Source organism: Trachemys scripta, chromosome 7 (assembly GCF_013100865.1).
Source record: "Trachemys scripta elegans isolate TJP31775 chromosome 7, CAS_Tse_1.0, whole genome shotgun sequence".
NCBI classification, from domain to species: Eukaryota; Metazoa; Chordata; order Testudines; family Emydidae; genus Trachemys; species Trachemys scripta.
Window position 1 is genome coordinate 94049730 of NC_048304.1, and position 13572 is coordinate 94063301.

The following is a 13572-nucleotide window of genomic DNA, read 5'->3' on the forward strand; positions in this document are numbered from 1 at the left end:
ACTCACACCAATGCTTGTGCATTATTTAAATTAAAAAAAGGGGGGGGGGAGTAGGATGGTCCAGTGGTTAGGGTAGCTGCCTAGGACTTGGGGACCTGTAGTGAGGACAAATACATTAAAGACTGTTAGGTGCTCCGACATGGTGCTGATGGAAGCCATATAAGTATTTACTATAGAATGAGGATATGAGAGTGCTTCATATAACACGTTTTTTTGGTGTTTCAGAAGACAGTAGTCTGTGCTCAGCCTCCAATTGTAAGTTGCTGATAGACAAAATGCTCTACTGTTTCTCTTGCTTCACTGATGTCAAAACCTCATGTCCCTAAACATGCATTCAGACGATAAGCTCTTGAAATTCTATCCAGACTTCTTGTGATCAACATGTAAAGTATTACATTACAATTTGTTAGTTCCCTCAATTTGTAGCTTAATTTTCAAAAAGGATATGAGCTGGAAACTATCTCTGCTTCTGCCAGACCTTGGTCCTTAATTTGCCAAATATCAGTGAGTATACCTGTGACAGTTATGCAAATAATCCCATGATGTGGTGTGGTGGTGTGTGTATAGAATAATAAATGATTTCAGTATTTGCTGCTTTACCTTAGGACTTTAGCTAGAGTATTAGTTGTCAGTTCACTTCTGTCTTAGGAACAGCAAAGGCATTCATCCAACTGTTTGGAAGAGCCAAGTCCTGTTGGCTTTCTCTCAGCTCTTCTTAATTAGAGGAACAATGTACATGGTACCAAGTGACAACCTATATTAGCTAGGCCATCAGTAATGGGGAATGATATTGTACCAGTCTGGGGAAGCTAAAGGGTTTGGCCTTCCTCACAGGAAGCCTAGTTGCTGTGGTAATAAGCATATGGATTGTGGAGGGTAGAAGAGTCAGACTTAATGGAGGCTAAAGAATGGTACTCCATAAAACTAGTATCGGGGGTAGCCGTGTTAGTCTGTATCTACAAAAACAACAAGGAGTCTGGTGGCACCTTAAAGACTAACAGATTTATTTGGGCATAAGCTTTCATGAGTAAAAACCAGTATTTCAAGGGCATCCGAAGAAGTGAGGTTTTTACTCACGAAAGCTTATGCCCAAATAAATCTGTTAGTCTTTAAGGTGCCACCAGACTCCTTGTTTTCATAAAACTAGTGTTGCTGGTGCAAAACAAACTAGGACAACACAATTTCACAGAAATGTAACAAACCTTTTCAGGGGCATCCAAACAACCCATGTAGGAAAACAAATGAAATAGTCTTTAGCTAACTGTTTCATTGATGCTTTATGTTGGGGACAGATCATTCTAACTTCAGCCAGTTTTGAAAGTGGCCCAACTGGGCCACTATGACTTGTTTCAAATTCATGTGAAACAGCTTTCAAAAGAAGTTTGTTTCATGCTGTGTTAACAGGAGTGTAAGTAGGTGATGTAGCTACTATACAGAAGTGGGTGCTTTCAAATCTTGCCAGAGAGTTACTGATTAGGGATGTTGATTTCTGTTTCACCTTGTCATTTTGGTTTAGGGCATGACTTAGTAGGGTGAGGGCATAGGTGCTGGTGTGATATGGTTTCTATTATACACAGGGTTTACACTTTGGTTCAATGGCTTCAGCACCCCCACTATACAAATTGTTTCAGCATCACTGGGTGAGAGTGGCAGGTTCTCTAGCACCAGTAAATATTTTTCTGGTTGGTCAAAAACCGGACACCTGGAACCCAGCAATGACTTGTCTTTATATGGAGTTATTCTTGATTAACTCTCTTGCGTCCAGGTAGTCTCCACACATGCAGCTAACCAGGAATAAGTCCATGGAGAGACAAGCCTGAGAGTGGTTTTCACATTTTCAGCAAAACAGCACCTCACGCTGTGTCTGGACTAGTATTTCAAGGGCTACTCCTGCAGCTGTTGCTTCACGTGTCGGGGTGCAGGCGGGGGCCCGGGCCCTTTAACGCAGGCTGCTGCAGCCCCACCGGGGGCGGAATGGAGCAGGGCGACTCTAGGGCTGGGGCGAGGCCGCGCTGGGGCGGGGGCACACACAGCCCAGGGCTAGGTGGCGCGCGGCCAAACCCACCCTGAGCGGTCGCCGGCCGGGCTCCGTGCTCGCTTTCAGCCGCCAGAGGCCGCTGTGAGGCAGCTCAGCCCCGCCCCGCGCTTCCGGGCCTGCGCAGCGGTCTGCGGCCACGTGTGTCCGGGCCCCCTAGAGCCGCCGCAATGAAGCCGGTGAGGGGCCCTGGGTCGGGCTCTGTCTGCGGGGCAGAGGGGGCTGGGGCAGTGAGAAGTGCTATGGGGGGGGGCATGGCGCTGTGAGGGGAAGGGCCGGGCCGCGCCGGGAAACGGGGCCCTGGGGTGGAGAGTCGGGGCAGGGGAGGGTGGCTGGCAGTGGGAGAGTCCTGTGAGGGAGTGTGGGGCTAGGGTAAGGGCTCGGCGTCGTGGGGGAAGCGGGGCCCTGTGGGGGAGAGCCGGGGCAGGGGAGGGGGGGCTGTGGCTGTGGGGAGCTCGGAGCCGGGGGGTACAAGGCGCTGTGAAGGGGAGGGCCGGGCCGGGCCGGGCCGCCGAGGCCGGGAGTGGAGCGCAGAGAGACTGATGCCAGCCAAAGCTCCCTGTCCCCGCGCCGCCTTGGCCCCATCAGCAGCACCGGGGCGCGCACACAGCACCGCAGGCCCGGTGCTGAGGGGAGGGGTGAGGCGATAGACGAGGACTGTGAATTATGTGGAAAGCCCTCGTGAAGAGGCAGCGCTGTCCAGTTACTCCTTTGCCTTCTTATACCTCTTTGGGAGCAAGGCCGGCACCTTTTGAAATGTTCACTTCATCACTGCTACAGATATCTCAGAAACAGATCCGCGATATCTTATGGAAATTGGCTTCAAAGATAGCTGATAATAAAATTAACAGGGACATTATTTGTACTCCCATGGCACTTGGGAGCCCTAGTCGTGAACTAGGTCTCCATCGTTAGTGCTACATGCTGTACAGCAGGGATCGGCAACCTTTGGCTCGTGGCTCGCCAGGGGGCCTGGCCGGTTTGTTTACCTGCTGTGTCCGCAGGTTCAGCCAATCACGGCTCCCACTGGCTGTGGTTCGTGTCCCAAGCCAGTGGAGGCTGCGAGAAGCACCGTAGGCCGAGGGATGTGCTGGCCGCCTCTTCCTCCTGCCCCCATTGGCCTGGCGCGGCAAACCGCGGCCAGTAGGAGCCACGATCTGCCGAACCTGCGGACATGGCAGGTAAACAAGCCCCCCAGGGGGCTTACCCTGGCGAGCCGCGTGCTGAAGGTTGCCGACCCCTGCTGTACAGCTTATCCTAGGAACAGATCAAAGAAATCTCATTATGATCACTTTTCTGTATCCATGTTGGGAACCAGAATAATGGGGGCAGAGGTAGTCTGACTGTCAAGTGTTGCTGGAGCTGTCCCATCACCACTTTCCTAATAATGCTTCCTAAACAAGGGGAGACTAAATATGTGCTATAGGACTGTATTTAAATTGCATTGCTTTCTGTGCTGGATATTTATAGAACTAGGATTGTTCAGAAATGTTTCTGTAAAATCTTTGGCCCATTTGTTTCCAGGTTATTCTGCTTAATACAATTAATTTCACTAATTAGGAATTGGGTATACTTTAAACCTAAACACAGAAATCTGTTCACAAGAAATTTGTTATCCAGCATGGGTGTTAGTGAGTGTTAGCATGTCTGGTTTAAATCTTTCACTTAAATTTAGTGCTTTTTTTTTTTTTTTTACAAAAATAAACATGAATCTTCAGTTAACTGAAGTTTTCTGTTGGTTTCCAGAGAAAAAATAAAAAACGAGTCCCAAGCTTTCGCAAGTTGCTGAAAACTAGTAAAGTAAAACTTGACAACAAGTTAAAGAATAAACAGTTTAAGCAGCAGAGCATTGCTAAGAAATATCGAAAAGAGCAAAGAAAACTTAGGCAAGCTGTCAAAGATGTTACATCCAGAACATCTGTTCCATTGGAGGAATTCAAGAAAAAACATGCAGGTGAGTGTTTGCTTGTGTCAGGTAGTGAATTTAGCAACGGTTCTGATCTATTTTGCATAGATGAGGGATGAGAGGTAAGCATGACATTGTAATTTACATCTAGTAAAACCAGAACTGAACCCAGTAGTTACAAATTTGTTCTTTATTCTGATACTGCCATTAGAGAATATGTACAGATGCTTGAGTCTTGATTTTCCTTTTTGTAGATTATTATCAGTCAGTTCTTTGCTACTGCATCAAAGGGTTACATGCATGGAGTGTAGTGAGAAAATTGTAATAATGCTTACATTATTTTTTATGCAAGAGTAAACAGTATACAGTGCTTTACAAAATGAACTACAGGAAAAGTATGACATCAGAGTTTCCCATTGTAAAGACAAACTTACGCTTAGTATTCACACAATCACTTCTTTTTATTCCTGACGTCTCTGAATTTTCTTTTATCCTCAAGAGTGCCTGCATAGATTATTCTCTGGACCAATTTATGTTCAGTATTATATTTGGTAACTGCACTGCTCACTTTCTTGTCTCCTGTTCCAAACTAGATCCTGAGCCTGTTGTTTTTCCAGCTGTCAAGTTTGTACATTCCTATAGACTGAGACTCAAAAGCTATTTTGAACCTGAATTCCTAACTATTCTGTCTTTTTAGAACAAGCCCACATATCAATTAAGCATGTCAAAAATGTTCACATAGATTCCTTGATGATGGAGCTTGCACGTGGTATGATGCAGAATGCACATATACTAGTTTTATCTTCTTTTTCTTTAAAAGGAGAACAAAAACACCTTTCCAACACTAGAAATATGAAGGAAAGAATTATTTGGGCATGACTGCCCCAAACTAAATCCTTTTAGATGGGACTATTCTTCAAAGTCAAGTTTATTTGGCCTACTGACATTGATGAGGTCCTTTTTTATTATCTAGATAATGGTTGTGGAGCCAGGAAGACTTAAGGCCCTGATTTTGCAAATACTTATGAATGTGAGTGACTTTACTCGTAGGAATAGTCCTACTATTGTGAATGGGTCTAGTCACAGGAATAAAGTTCAGCATGTGTGTTTGTAGGATTGGGGTTGGAGTGTGGAGTTGAGAAGATTGACAAATACAGGAAAGGTGTATTGTCAAGTTTCAAGTATTTTCAAGTGCAGTGGCTTACAAGTCTGTCCATTGTCCTCTGATACAGCTGAAAGAAAGGAGGAAGAGGAGGAAGAGGAAGCTCTTCCACTGGATATGATGGATGAAGATGACCTGAAATTAATGGAAGATTTAGCTCAAAAAGCATCATTTGTAACAAGAGACCTTTCTTCTAGGTAAGTATTCTCATGTACCCTTACAGTCCATAAGCTGTAGTGAGGTTAATAATACTTCCAATTTTAGACTTTACTTGTTCTAGTCACACATTTTTCTATTAACACAATCATCAACACTACTGTAGCAACCCTCTAATGCTTGGAAATTACTTTCTCCTAAGGCTACATCTACACTACAGGGGGGAGTCGAATTAAGATAGGCAAATTCAGCTACGTGAATAGCGTAGCTGAATTCGACGTATCGCAGCCGACTTACCCCACTGTGAGGACGGTGGCAAAATCGACCTCTGCGGCTTCCTGTCGACGGCGCTTACTCCCACCTCCGCTGGTGGAGTAAGAGCGTCGATTCGAGGATCGATTGTCGCGTCCCGATGGGACGCGATAAATGGATCCCCGAGAGGTCGATTTCTACCCGCCTATTCAGGCGGGTAGTGTAGATCTAGCCTAAGATACCTTGTCTGCACAATTTTCACTCCTGTCTCAGCTCCCTAATGTGAGGTAGATGGAATCCCCAAAGCTCAAGATGTTTTTTGGTTCCTACAGGCAGTGGTAGCAGCTAGGGAGAAGGAACCAAACTAGTCACATGTTTCCCTGGACTTGCAGCCACTGTCCTATGAACATTCAGGTTGGTTCCCAATTGAACTGGATACAAAGACTTTCCCTGCAGTGTTAAGCCAATTATCAGAATAGTTTGAAAAATATCGTGCCTTAAATGCAATGATAATAAACTTCATATGCAGATACGAAGGGAGGGGAAGAAAGTATCTGCAACATCTGTGTGGGGGAGAGCAGATGGGTGAGTGAAAGTTTTGGAAGGTGATATCGCCAGAGAAATAGAATTATAGCGTAATTTTCCATTTCCTGAAATATGGTCGCTGCAGGATTCTCAGTCGTACAGAGGAGCAGAATTATAGTGTCTTTTCTTTATTTCTTAACAATATCCTTTGGCAACAGGTAGGAATTGCCATGACCATGGGAGCTGTGAAGTTAATAGTTTGTTCTAATTTCCAGTATAAACTAAACTTTTCTGTTTAATGGGTTATAAAAAAAAATTGCTTCACTTGACATAGAAAGTATCAGCTCAGAGGACTTTCTTTTTAAAAAAAAATAATGATTTGGAATTAATTTTGGCTTTTTAAAAGGAGGAAGTAACTTTCTGCTTCCAACACTTATTTATGCTAACCCTAATTCAAATGATTTTGTTAAGTTTTATAAACTATTAATCAGTAATGTAGACCAGTGTCTGAAACGTACTAAAAAATAATTTTTGATGTACAGAGTTACAGCTCTCCTGCATTATGTCATGCTATGTAAAATGCTGTAGCTGGTCTACAAGTCGTTAGCTAAGATACAATTTTATTTTTAAAACACAGCTTGGTTTCCAGCTTTGTTACAGAACAGCTAAAATAGAAAACTCTAAACATGTGTATTTATTGAATGAAATTGTGCAAACTGTAGATCTTTTAGTTTGACCTAGTTTCTTTTCATTTTAAAAAGACATTTTTAAATTGTGGAGATAAACATTTGAAAATTAGCTACTGTGGCAAATTTTTGTTACTTTCATATTGTCTTCTAAAGCACAGAATGTAGCATTTTCCAATTTTAAAAAAATCCCCTATTCTTCTGCCTTTTATTCTTATCAATTGTGAAAAGTTCACAGAAACATTTGCATTGTAGCCACTATGGCCAAGATCCACAGAGGGACTTTAGGCACCTAAGTTCCAGTTGTAAACTCCACTACAACCCACAAAATCCTCACTCCGCTGCCATGTAACCCTGTAGGCACCTACATCAGTGCCTAAAGTTTTGCTGTAAAAGTTCTCTAGGAGCTTTAATTTCTGCTTCTGGGCGTGTCTTTTGCCGCCCCACTCTTGGTGCTACGGTGTCCATCTCTTGCCTAAGCGCCAGTGTGATCCATAAACTGGGGGAATAGTGCCTATTTTAACTACAGCGCTTAGTTCAGTGCTCTGAGCATATCTACTGGATCAGGCCCCATTCAAAATCTGGACAGAGCTGGAGGTGGTTGTGCCTCCCTTATAAGTTTTTAGCCCAATGATTAATTAAAGGACTTGGGCCAGAGAAAAAGAGTGAGAGAGTCTGGGAGATGGGAGTTGCAAGGTCCAGTCTCCCTGCTCTCATGAAATTATTTATTGAAAGTGGAACAGCTTCAACAGGAGAGAGTGAGGGAACCCCACATCAGAATAACCCATAGAGAGAGAGAACACTCTCCAAAGAGGTGGGAGACTCCTTTTCAAATTCTTCCTTATCAGGCAGAGGAGGTAGTTGAATCCAGGTGTCCCACATCCCAGGAGAGTGCTCTAACCACTAGGCTAAAGTTATAAGGTAGGTAACAGTGGCGTCACCTCCTCTGATTGTTAGGCATGGAGTTAGGCACTTCCCACAAGAAACAGCTTAGGTGCCTAAGCTGCCTGACTTCAGAAGAGGGGTTCCTCGCTGTGCATTGCCAACACATATAGGCATCTCCCTGCAGTCCTGACTTAGGTGCCTAACTGTGAGAGGGGCAGGGTTGAGGACATACCCCTCTCGCTGGCATCTCCCATTGGTTAGTTTAGGCAACTCCCCGCCTAGCTTGCTGGTTTTTGTGGTTTGTATTCTCAGGCACCTATTTCTTCCCATGCATTCCCTAGGCCACCATCTCAGGCTTTGTGGATCCTGCTGCTGTTCCATTGATTTTTCTCAGTGCCTAAAAATTAGGCATTGCAATGCCTAATCCACCTGCCGGACCATATAATCGTTACCTATTATTTACAAAACAAAGATTTGTGTAGTCACATATAAACATATACAGGTTAAGAGTCTGAACTTAATGAAAACAAACTAAGTTATGACAGCCTGTAAAAGGAGATGGCACATCAGACTAAAACTAGGACACTGGTCTGTTGACTAAAACTAGGACACTGGTCTGTTTGCTATGGCAGATCTTATGACAGTGAGGTCTCTTTCTACTGCTCTCTTTTGCACAGCCTACTACGTTTGGCCCAAGGCATCTTGACTGATAGTAGCCACACTAATTAGGTTTTCACAGTTCATCTAATGGGAATTTCATTCCTCTATTAAGACTTACTTACACATAAGTTTTTGCAGTTGTATGTGGAACCCCCCCAGTATGAACCCATTTATATTGGCTTAAGAATGTTTGTTTTGGTTTAGATTGTCAGCAGCTAAACAGATAAAAACTTGTCAATGCTAAGGGGTTGCACCACTTAATTAAATGTTTTTGTTTGTTTTTTTTAAATGGATTTAGATTACCAACCCTTAGAGACCAGCTTAGGGGCTAGTGTAATAATGCTGACATTCACAAAATAACATGACTAACTTTTATTTGTAACTTTCAAGTAAAGTGTTTGGTTATGAGTTTTATAGTGCATTCTTTTACTAGGTTAACTAAGCCACCATGATTTCATATCTAAGTTTACTAAACTTTGGAGATGAATGGGAGGGTGGATTTTTTGTTCATTTTTATTCATAGAACAGTGAATAACTGGAGAGGCAACTGAAACTGACACTGAAACTCACTCAGATGTTCTGGTTCATGATGTACTGCATGACTTTATTTTATTTTATTTTTTTAGGTGTAGGAAGTTAATTTTGACAGTATACTTTGAATTTACAGTTAATATCTAATTTGTTGATGAATTGAATAGTCTGTCTTGCACTATACAGTGAACCTGTTCATGCTAAGAAACGAAAACAGGAAAGCGTGATTGACAGATATGAGAAAATGCCAAGGTGCATGCAGACTGAGCCAGAAAAAGAACTTATTCACCTGCTTCCTATCAAAGATAAAAGTGGCATTATTCCACAAACAATGGAAAAGCCAGGTAAGAAACAGGTGCTGGATTCAACATAACAGCAGCCAGCAAGATTGTATTTTATTAATTTTTTTAAACCCGAGTGTCTAGTATTAGGTTTGTAATATACATTCTGTTCTTGCAGTCATCAATGTTGCACAGAATGAAGAGGAGGAAGATACAGAAGAAATGGAGGTGGTAGAAGGTAATAAAACAGCCTGTTACACTTAGACAACTGAAAGTGATTTTTCAGTTTAATAAAGTCATTTACCACAGAATGTGTTCTGCTTAGGTGGTTTTGGAACAGACAGCTCAATTCGGTCAAGCGTCATTTTACTTTCAGAATTTGGCAATGAGTCCTGTCTTGCTTCATGCTCACCTGCTAGAATTCCAGGACTTGCAGGAAAAAAATTCTGTTGCTGATTTCAGAATTACTTCATTTAATATCATTTTGATATGTTGATGTCTCCAGAATTGATGCTTAGGCTAAGCCATTTGGAACTGTTATGCCTTTTTCACCAGTGAGGGAAGAAGCCTCATTCTTAGTTCAGGAATCTCTGGCTTGCCTGATTCATGGTGGTTATTCCAAAACAAAAAAATCTTAAAATGAAGCATGTATCAGTGTTTTGAGTATATATTACCTTTCAAGATTTTTTTTTTAGCTTGAACAATCAAATGTGAGAAACCCAGAAAACTTGGAATTCAGTTTGCACTTCCACAGTAAGCCATAGAGTCTCACTCAAATGATAAGCACAGCCCTAACTCTGTCTTAGTCGTGTCTAGAGCTGATTGGGAAAATGGCAATTTGTTGACATCAGAACAAAACCAGATTTCGAAATAGCAAAATTTCCTGCGAACCAGAAATCCTGAGTTTTTTGGCCAGTTTTAGTCAGGGCAGCAAAATCCAAAACACACATTTGAGTAAATTAAACAGTCATCAGGAAATGCAAGTAAAGTGGTTGTAATGATATACACCTCTACCCTGATATAACACGACCGATATAACACGAATTCGGATATAATGCGATAAAGCAGTGCTCTGGGGGCGGGGGGAGGAGAGGGGACGGAGCTGCGCACTCCGGTGGATCAAAGCAAGTTCGAGATAACGCGGTTTCACCTATAACGTGGTAAGATTTTTTTGGCTCCCGAGGACAGCGTTATATCGAGATAGAGGTGTAGTATGAATTAGGTTGTGATAAATTTACATCAAAGTACTCTGTTGCAAATTCTCTCTCCAGTCAAACTGCCAATATTTGGTTTATGCATTGGGTTTGTATGTTACAGTATACATAGAGAAAACCACTTTCAATTCAAAGCAGACATACACTCTGCTCCTTTTTACAAGAGTTAGAAACTCAGCTGCGGGAGTATTGTGTCTTACCAACTGCTAAACTGTATGTATACATTTTGGAGGTATCTTACGTTTTTAAAGGCATTTTGAAAATTCTGCATTGCCTGTAGTTTAGAGTGTGTCTGCCTATCAGCCTGGGAGTATAACTTCTGGCTTGAGGAGACATACCCATGTTAGCTTGGATTGAGCTGGCATGCTAAAAATAGAGTGTAGCCAGGGCGGTGGGAGACACTAGCCATCCCAAGTACTTACATAGTGTCTTGGACAGGCATGTACTCGGGTACTGAGCCCCTCCTGCCACTCGTGCTGCCACAACTGCACTCTATTTTTAACATGCCAGCTCAGTTAGAACTAACACAAATATGCCTTCTTCAACTGAGAATTATACCCCACTTGATGTGCAGACATACCCTTTCCTGTACACCTTCTAAGGGTATCCCTTCCTAGGGAGAAGTAGGTAGAGTAGGAGGATTGTAGGGGGCAGCACACCAGGAAGCGTTTCTCCTTCTCTTCCTGTGGATTTCCTGGGGCCCACAGTGTTTGGAGATGCACAGTAATAGAAATCCTAAATGCAGCAGCCTCCTGATGAACATTAGAAAATTCATTTTGAAGTTACCTTCCAACACCTCCACTCAAGTGATAGGAGGCTTGTGTGGGGGGCCCCAGGTGAAGGAGGCCCAAACCCCCACCATACTGCAAGACTGGGCCAGGCCAAGCCACCCCCAGTCCCCTCAACAAGCCTTAGGTGCTACCTGACTACCTAAAATTGACTCATTGGCTGCCTAAAAACCTAAATGGAGTTGGGAGGTTGGTGACGCTATTTATGCTTTATGCTGCTGAGTCTAATTGGATCTCCTGGGTGGTTGTGAGGGACCCTGGCTACCCTGGTAAGCCTTGTGGAAATTAGGATGGGCTCCCAATGAGCCTACTAAAGTTGCAAGAGTTCAGAGGGCAACAACATTTTAAGTTCTACAGATACTGATTGGGCCTGTTTAGCCTTGCCAGAGCTGAGTGGGAGAGGGGGTAATGCTGAGACTCTTAATGTTTACAAGGATGTGTGGAATGTACCCTGTTCTGCTGTTCCCCTTCTCCACTTTCGTTCACTCTTCTGTTCCTTTCTTCTCTGCCATCAGATCACCCAGCTTGCTCTGCTGATACCCTTCATGACCCCGTTCTCTCAGTCCCACAAGCTCTATACTCTCCTCAGCCTACATATCTCCCCTCCATATACACACCCACATGCACACACCTTGTAAGCCCTTGGATCCATTGGAAGTGAGCACCTTAAAAAGTCCACTGGTGTATGCTTGTGGGGCTAGGGTGAGGGGGAGCAGGGAGGCACCACCCCTTTTGCCCCTATTAAAATAGCTGGCTCGAATAATCTTAATTTTTAATGTCTCCTACTCTTGGTTTTCAGGTTACAAAATTCAGCCCAAAAAAAAAGCATTAGAAGTTTTATGGTTGAGAACACCTTTTTTGTTATTAAAAACTTTAATTTAGAAACAACCTGTCTTCAGTTTTGTTGGAAACTGTTTCCTTTTTCTATTGAGAAGCCACCATAGTGATGGGTTTACACTTCGAGGTAATTTAAAAAAATAATTAAATGAAAGTTCAGATCTCCAGTTGTTGTCATCCTTTTTAAGTTCATTGGCGCCAACAAGCCATTTGGTTGTTGTTAATTAAAATCATAATCACTTTTAAAATTGATTTTATTAATTAGTCTTTGGTTCAGTGCTTGAGAGCTCAGGTTGATGAGAGTCTGTACAGCTATGTTTTATCACTGTCCTTTTTTATTTATTTAATCTTGCGAACACTTCAGTTTCTTAAGGTACTCAAAATGCCCTTGTCCAATTCACTGGAAATTTAACAGAAAAATTGTATCTCAACCCAGACCTAACCTACCAAGTTTGACATCATTCCTTGGTTTGTTTATTTTGGGTTGGAAGAGGTGAAGTGGGTCTTGTAATCTGCATAAGTTATCACATGGCCCTGAAAAACCTCTTGGGCTGCTTTTGAGTCCTATACTGCTGAACTTAACATTATGATATTGTATCTGCTAAGTAACAATTTGAAATAAAATGAATAGAATTGGAGTTAACTAATAAACTTTATTATATTAGAATCTAGTGAAGAACCCCAGCCGGTGCTCACTACAGATGAACTGCTAATTCAAAGGAGAAGGAAGCTGCAGGAGAAGAAGATACACATTGCAGCCTTAGCAGCTGCCATTCTGTCTGACCCAGAAAACAGCGTGAGTAGTGTTAATTTTTGTGTGTGTGGTAAGTAAATCAATTAATTACAAAAATCTGAAGTAATCAAGGAATGGCAAAGTATGCAACATGTTATGCATCCATGGAAAAGCCAAAATCAGCAGAGACAGGACAGCAAAGGGGGGCCATGGTTGTTGGCAGTTGTTCTGCAGACAAAGGAAATCTGCATGACTGTGTTTGATATTACCCATGCCCACCAGTAGTTGGACTCTCCATGAATTGGTGTTATTTTGTATATAACCTTTATTTATCCTGCACCATGTTTTCTTGAACAGATAAAGAAGCTGAAAGAGTTGCGTGCCATGCTAATGGAACAAGACCCCAATGTGGCTGTGATTGTTCGGAAGCTGGTGATGGTATCTCTGATGGAACTATTCAAAGATATTACTCCTTCTTACAAAATTCGGCCTCTGACTGAAGCAGAAAAACATACCAAGGTGAAACTGCAGGTTTCAATAAAATAGAGTTTGTTGTTTTTAATAGGCTGTCCCTGATCTAAAACAGGTGTTTAACAGAAATCTAGTTTTTGAACAAATTTAACAAATCCTATTTTAACATGAAGTACTTATGGGATATGTTTACACTTCAGCATAAGCCCATGCTTGAGCTGTAGCCTAACCCCCTTGTGTCTATACTTCAATTGAACTAACACAGGGCTTGGACCCAGGGTCCTAGGACCCTGCAGGTCCGAGTTTGCGTTATTGCTTTACAGCAGGGGTCGGCAGCCTACGGCACGCGAGCCGATTTTGAGCGGCATGCTGCCTGCCCACTGAGAGGAGGAGAAGGAGGGGCGGAGTGGCCGGAAAGCGCCACTCTGGGGGAAGAAGCGGCGGGGGGGG

At 42.8% G+C, this 13572-nt stretch overlaps 1 protein-coding gene across 4 annotated transcripts in view; it reads left to right on the forward strand.

Moving 5' to 3' along the window:
• The first annotated feature begins 2134 nt into the window (after positions 1 to 2134).
• NOC3L (NOC3 like DNA replication regulator) overlaps positions 2135 to 13572 on the forward strand; it is a 32390-nt gene continuing 20952 nt past the window's right edge. For all 4 annotated transcript variants that reach the window (XR_004646499.1, XM_034776204.1, XM_034776203.1 and 1 more), the window contains exons 1-7: positions 2135 to 2214; positions 3782 to 3989; positions 5174 to 5300; positions 8985 to 9142; positions 9258 to 9317; positions 12584 to 12714; positions 13009 to 13170. Coding sequence is in view for 3 of the 4 variants with exons in the window: in XM_034776204.1 (XP_034632095.1) it covers positions 2206 to 2214; positions 3782 to 3989; positions 5174 to 5300; positions 8985 to 9142; positions 9258 to 9317; positions 12584 to 12714; positions 13009 to 13170 (855 nt within the window). In the remaining variant the exon portion in view is untranslated. The remainder of the gene's footprint in view (positions 2215 to 3781; positions 3990 to 5173; positions 5301 to 8984; positions 9143 to 9257; positions 9318 to 12583; positions 12715 to 13008; positions 13171 to 13572) is intronic.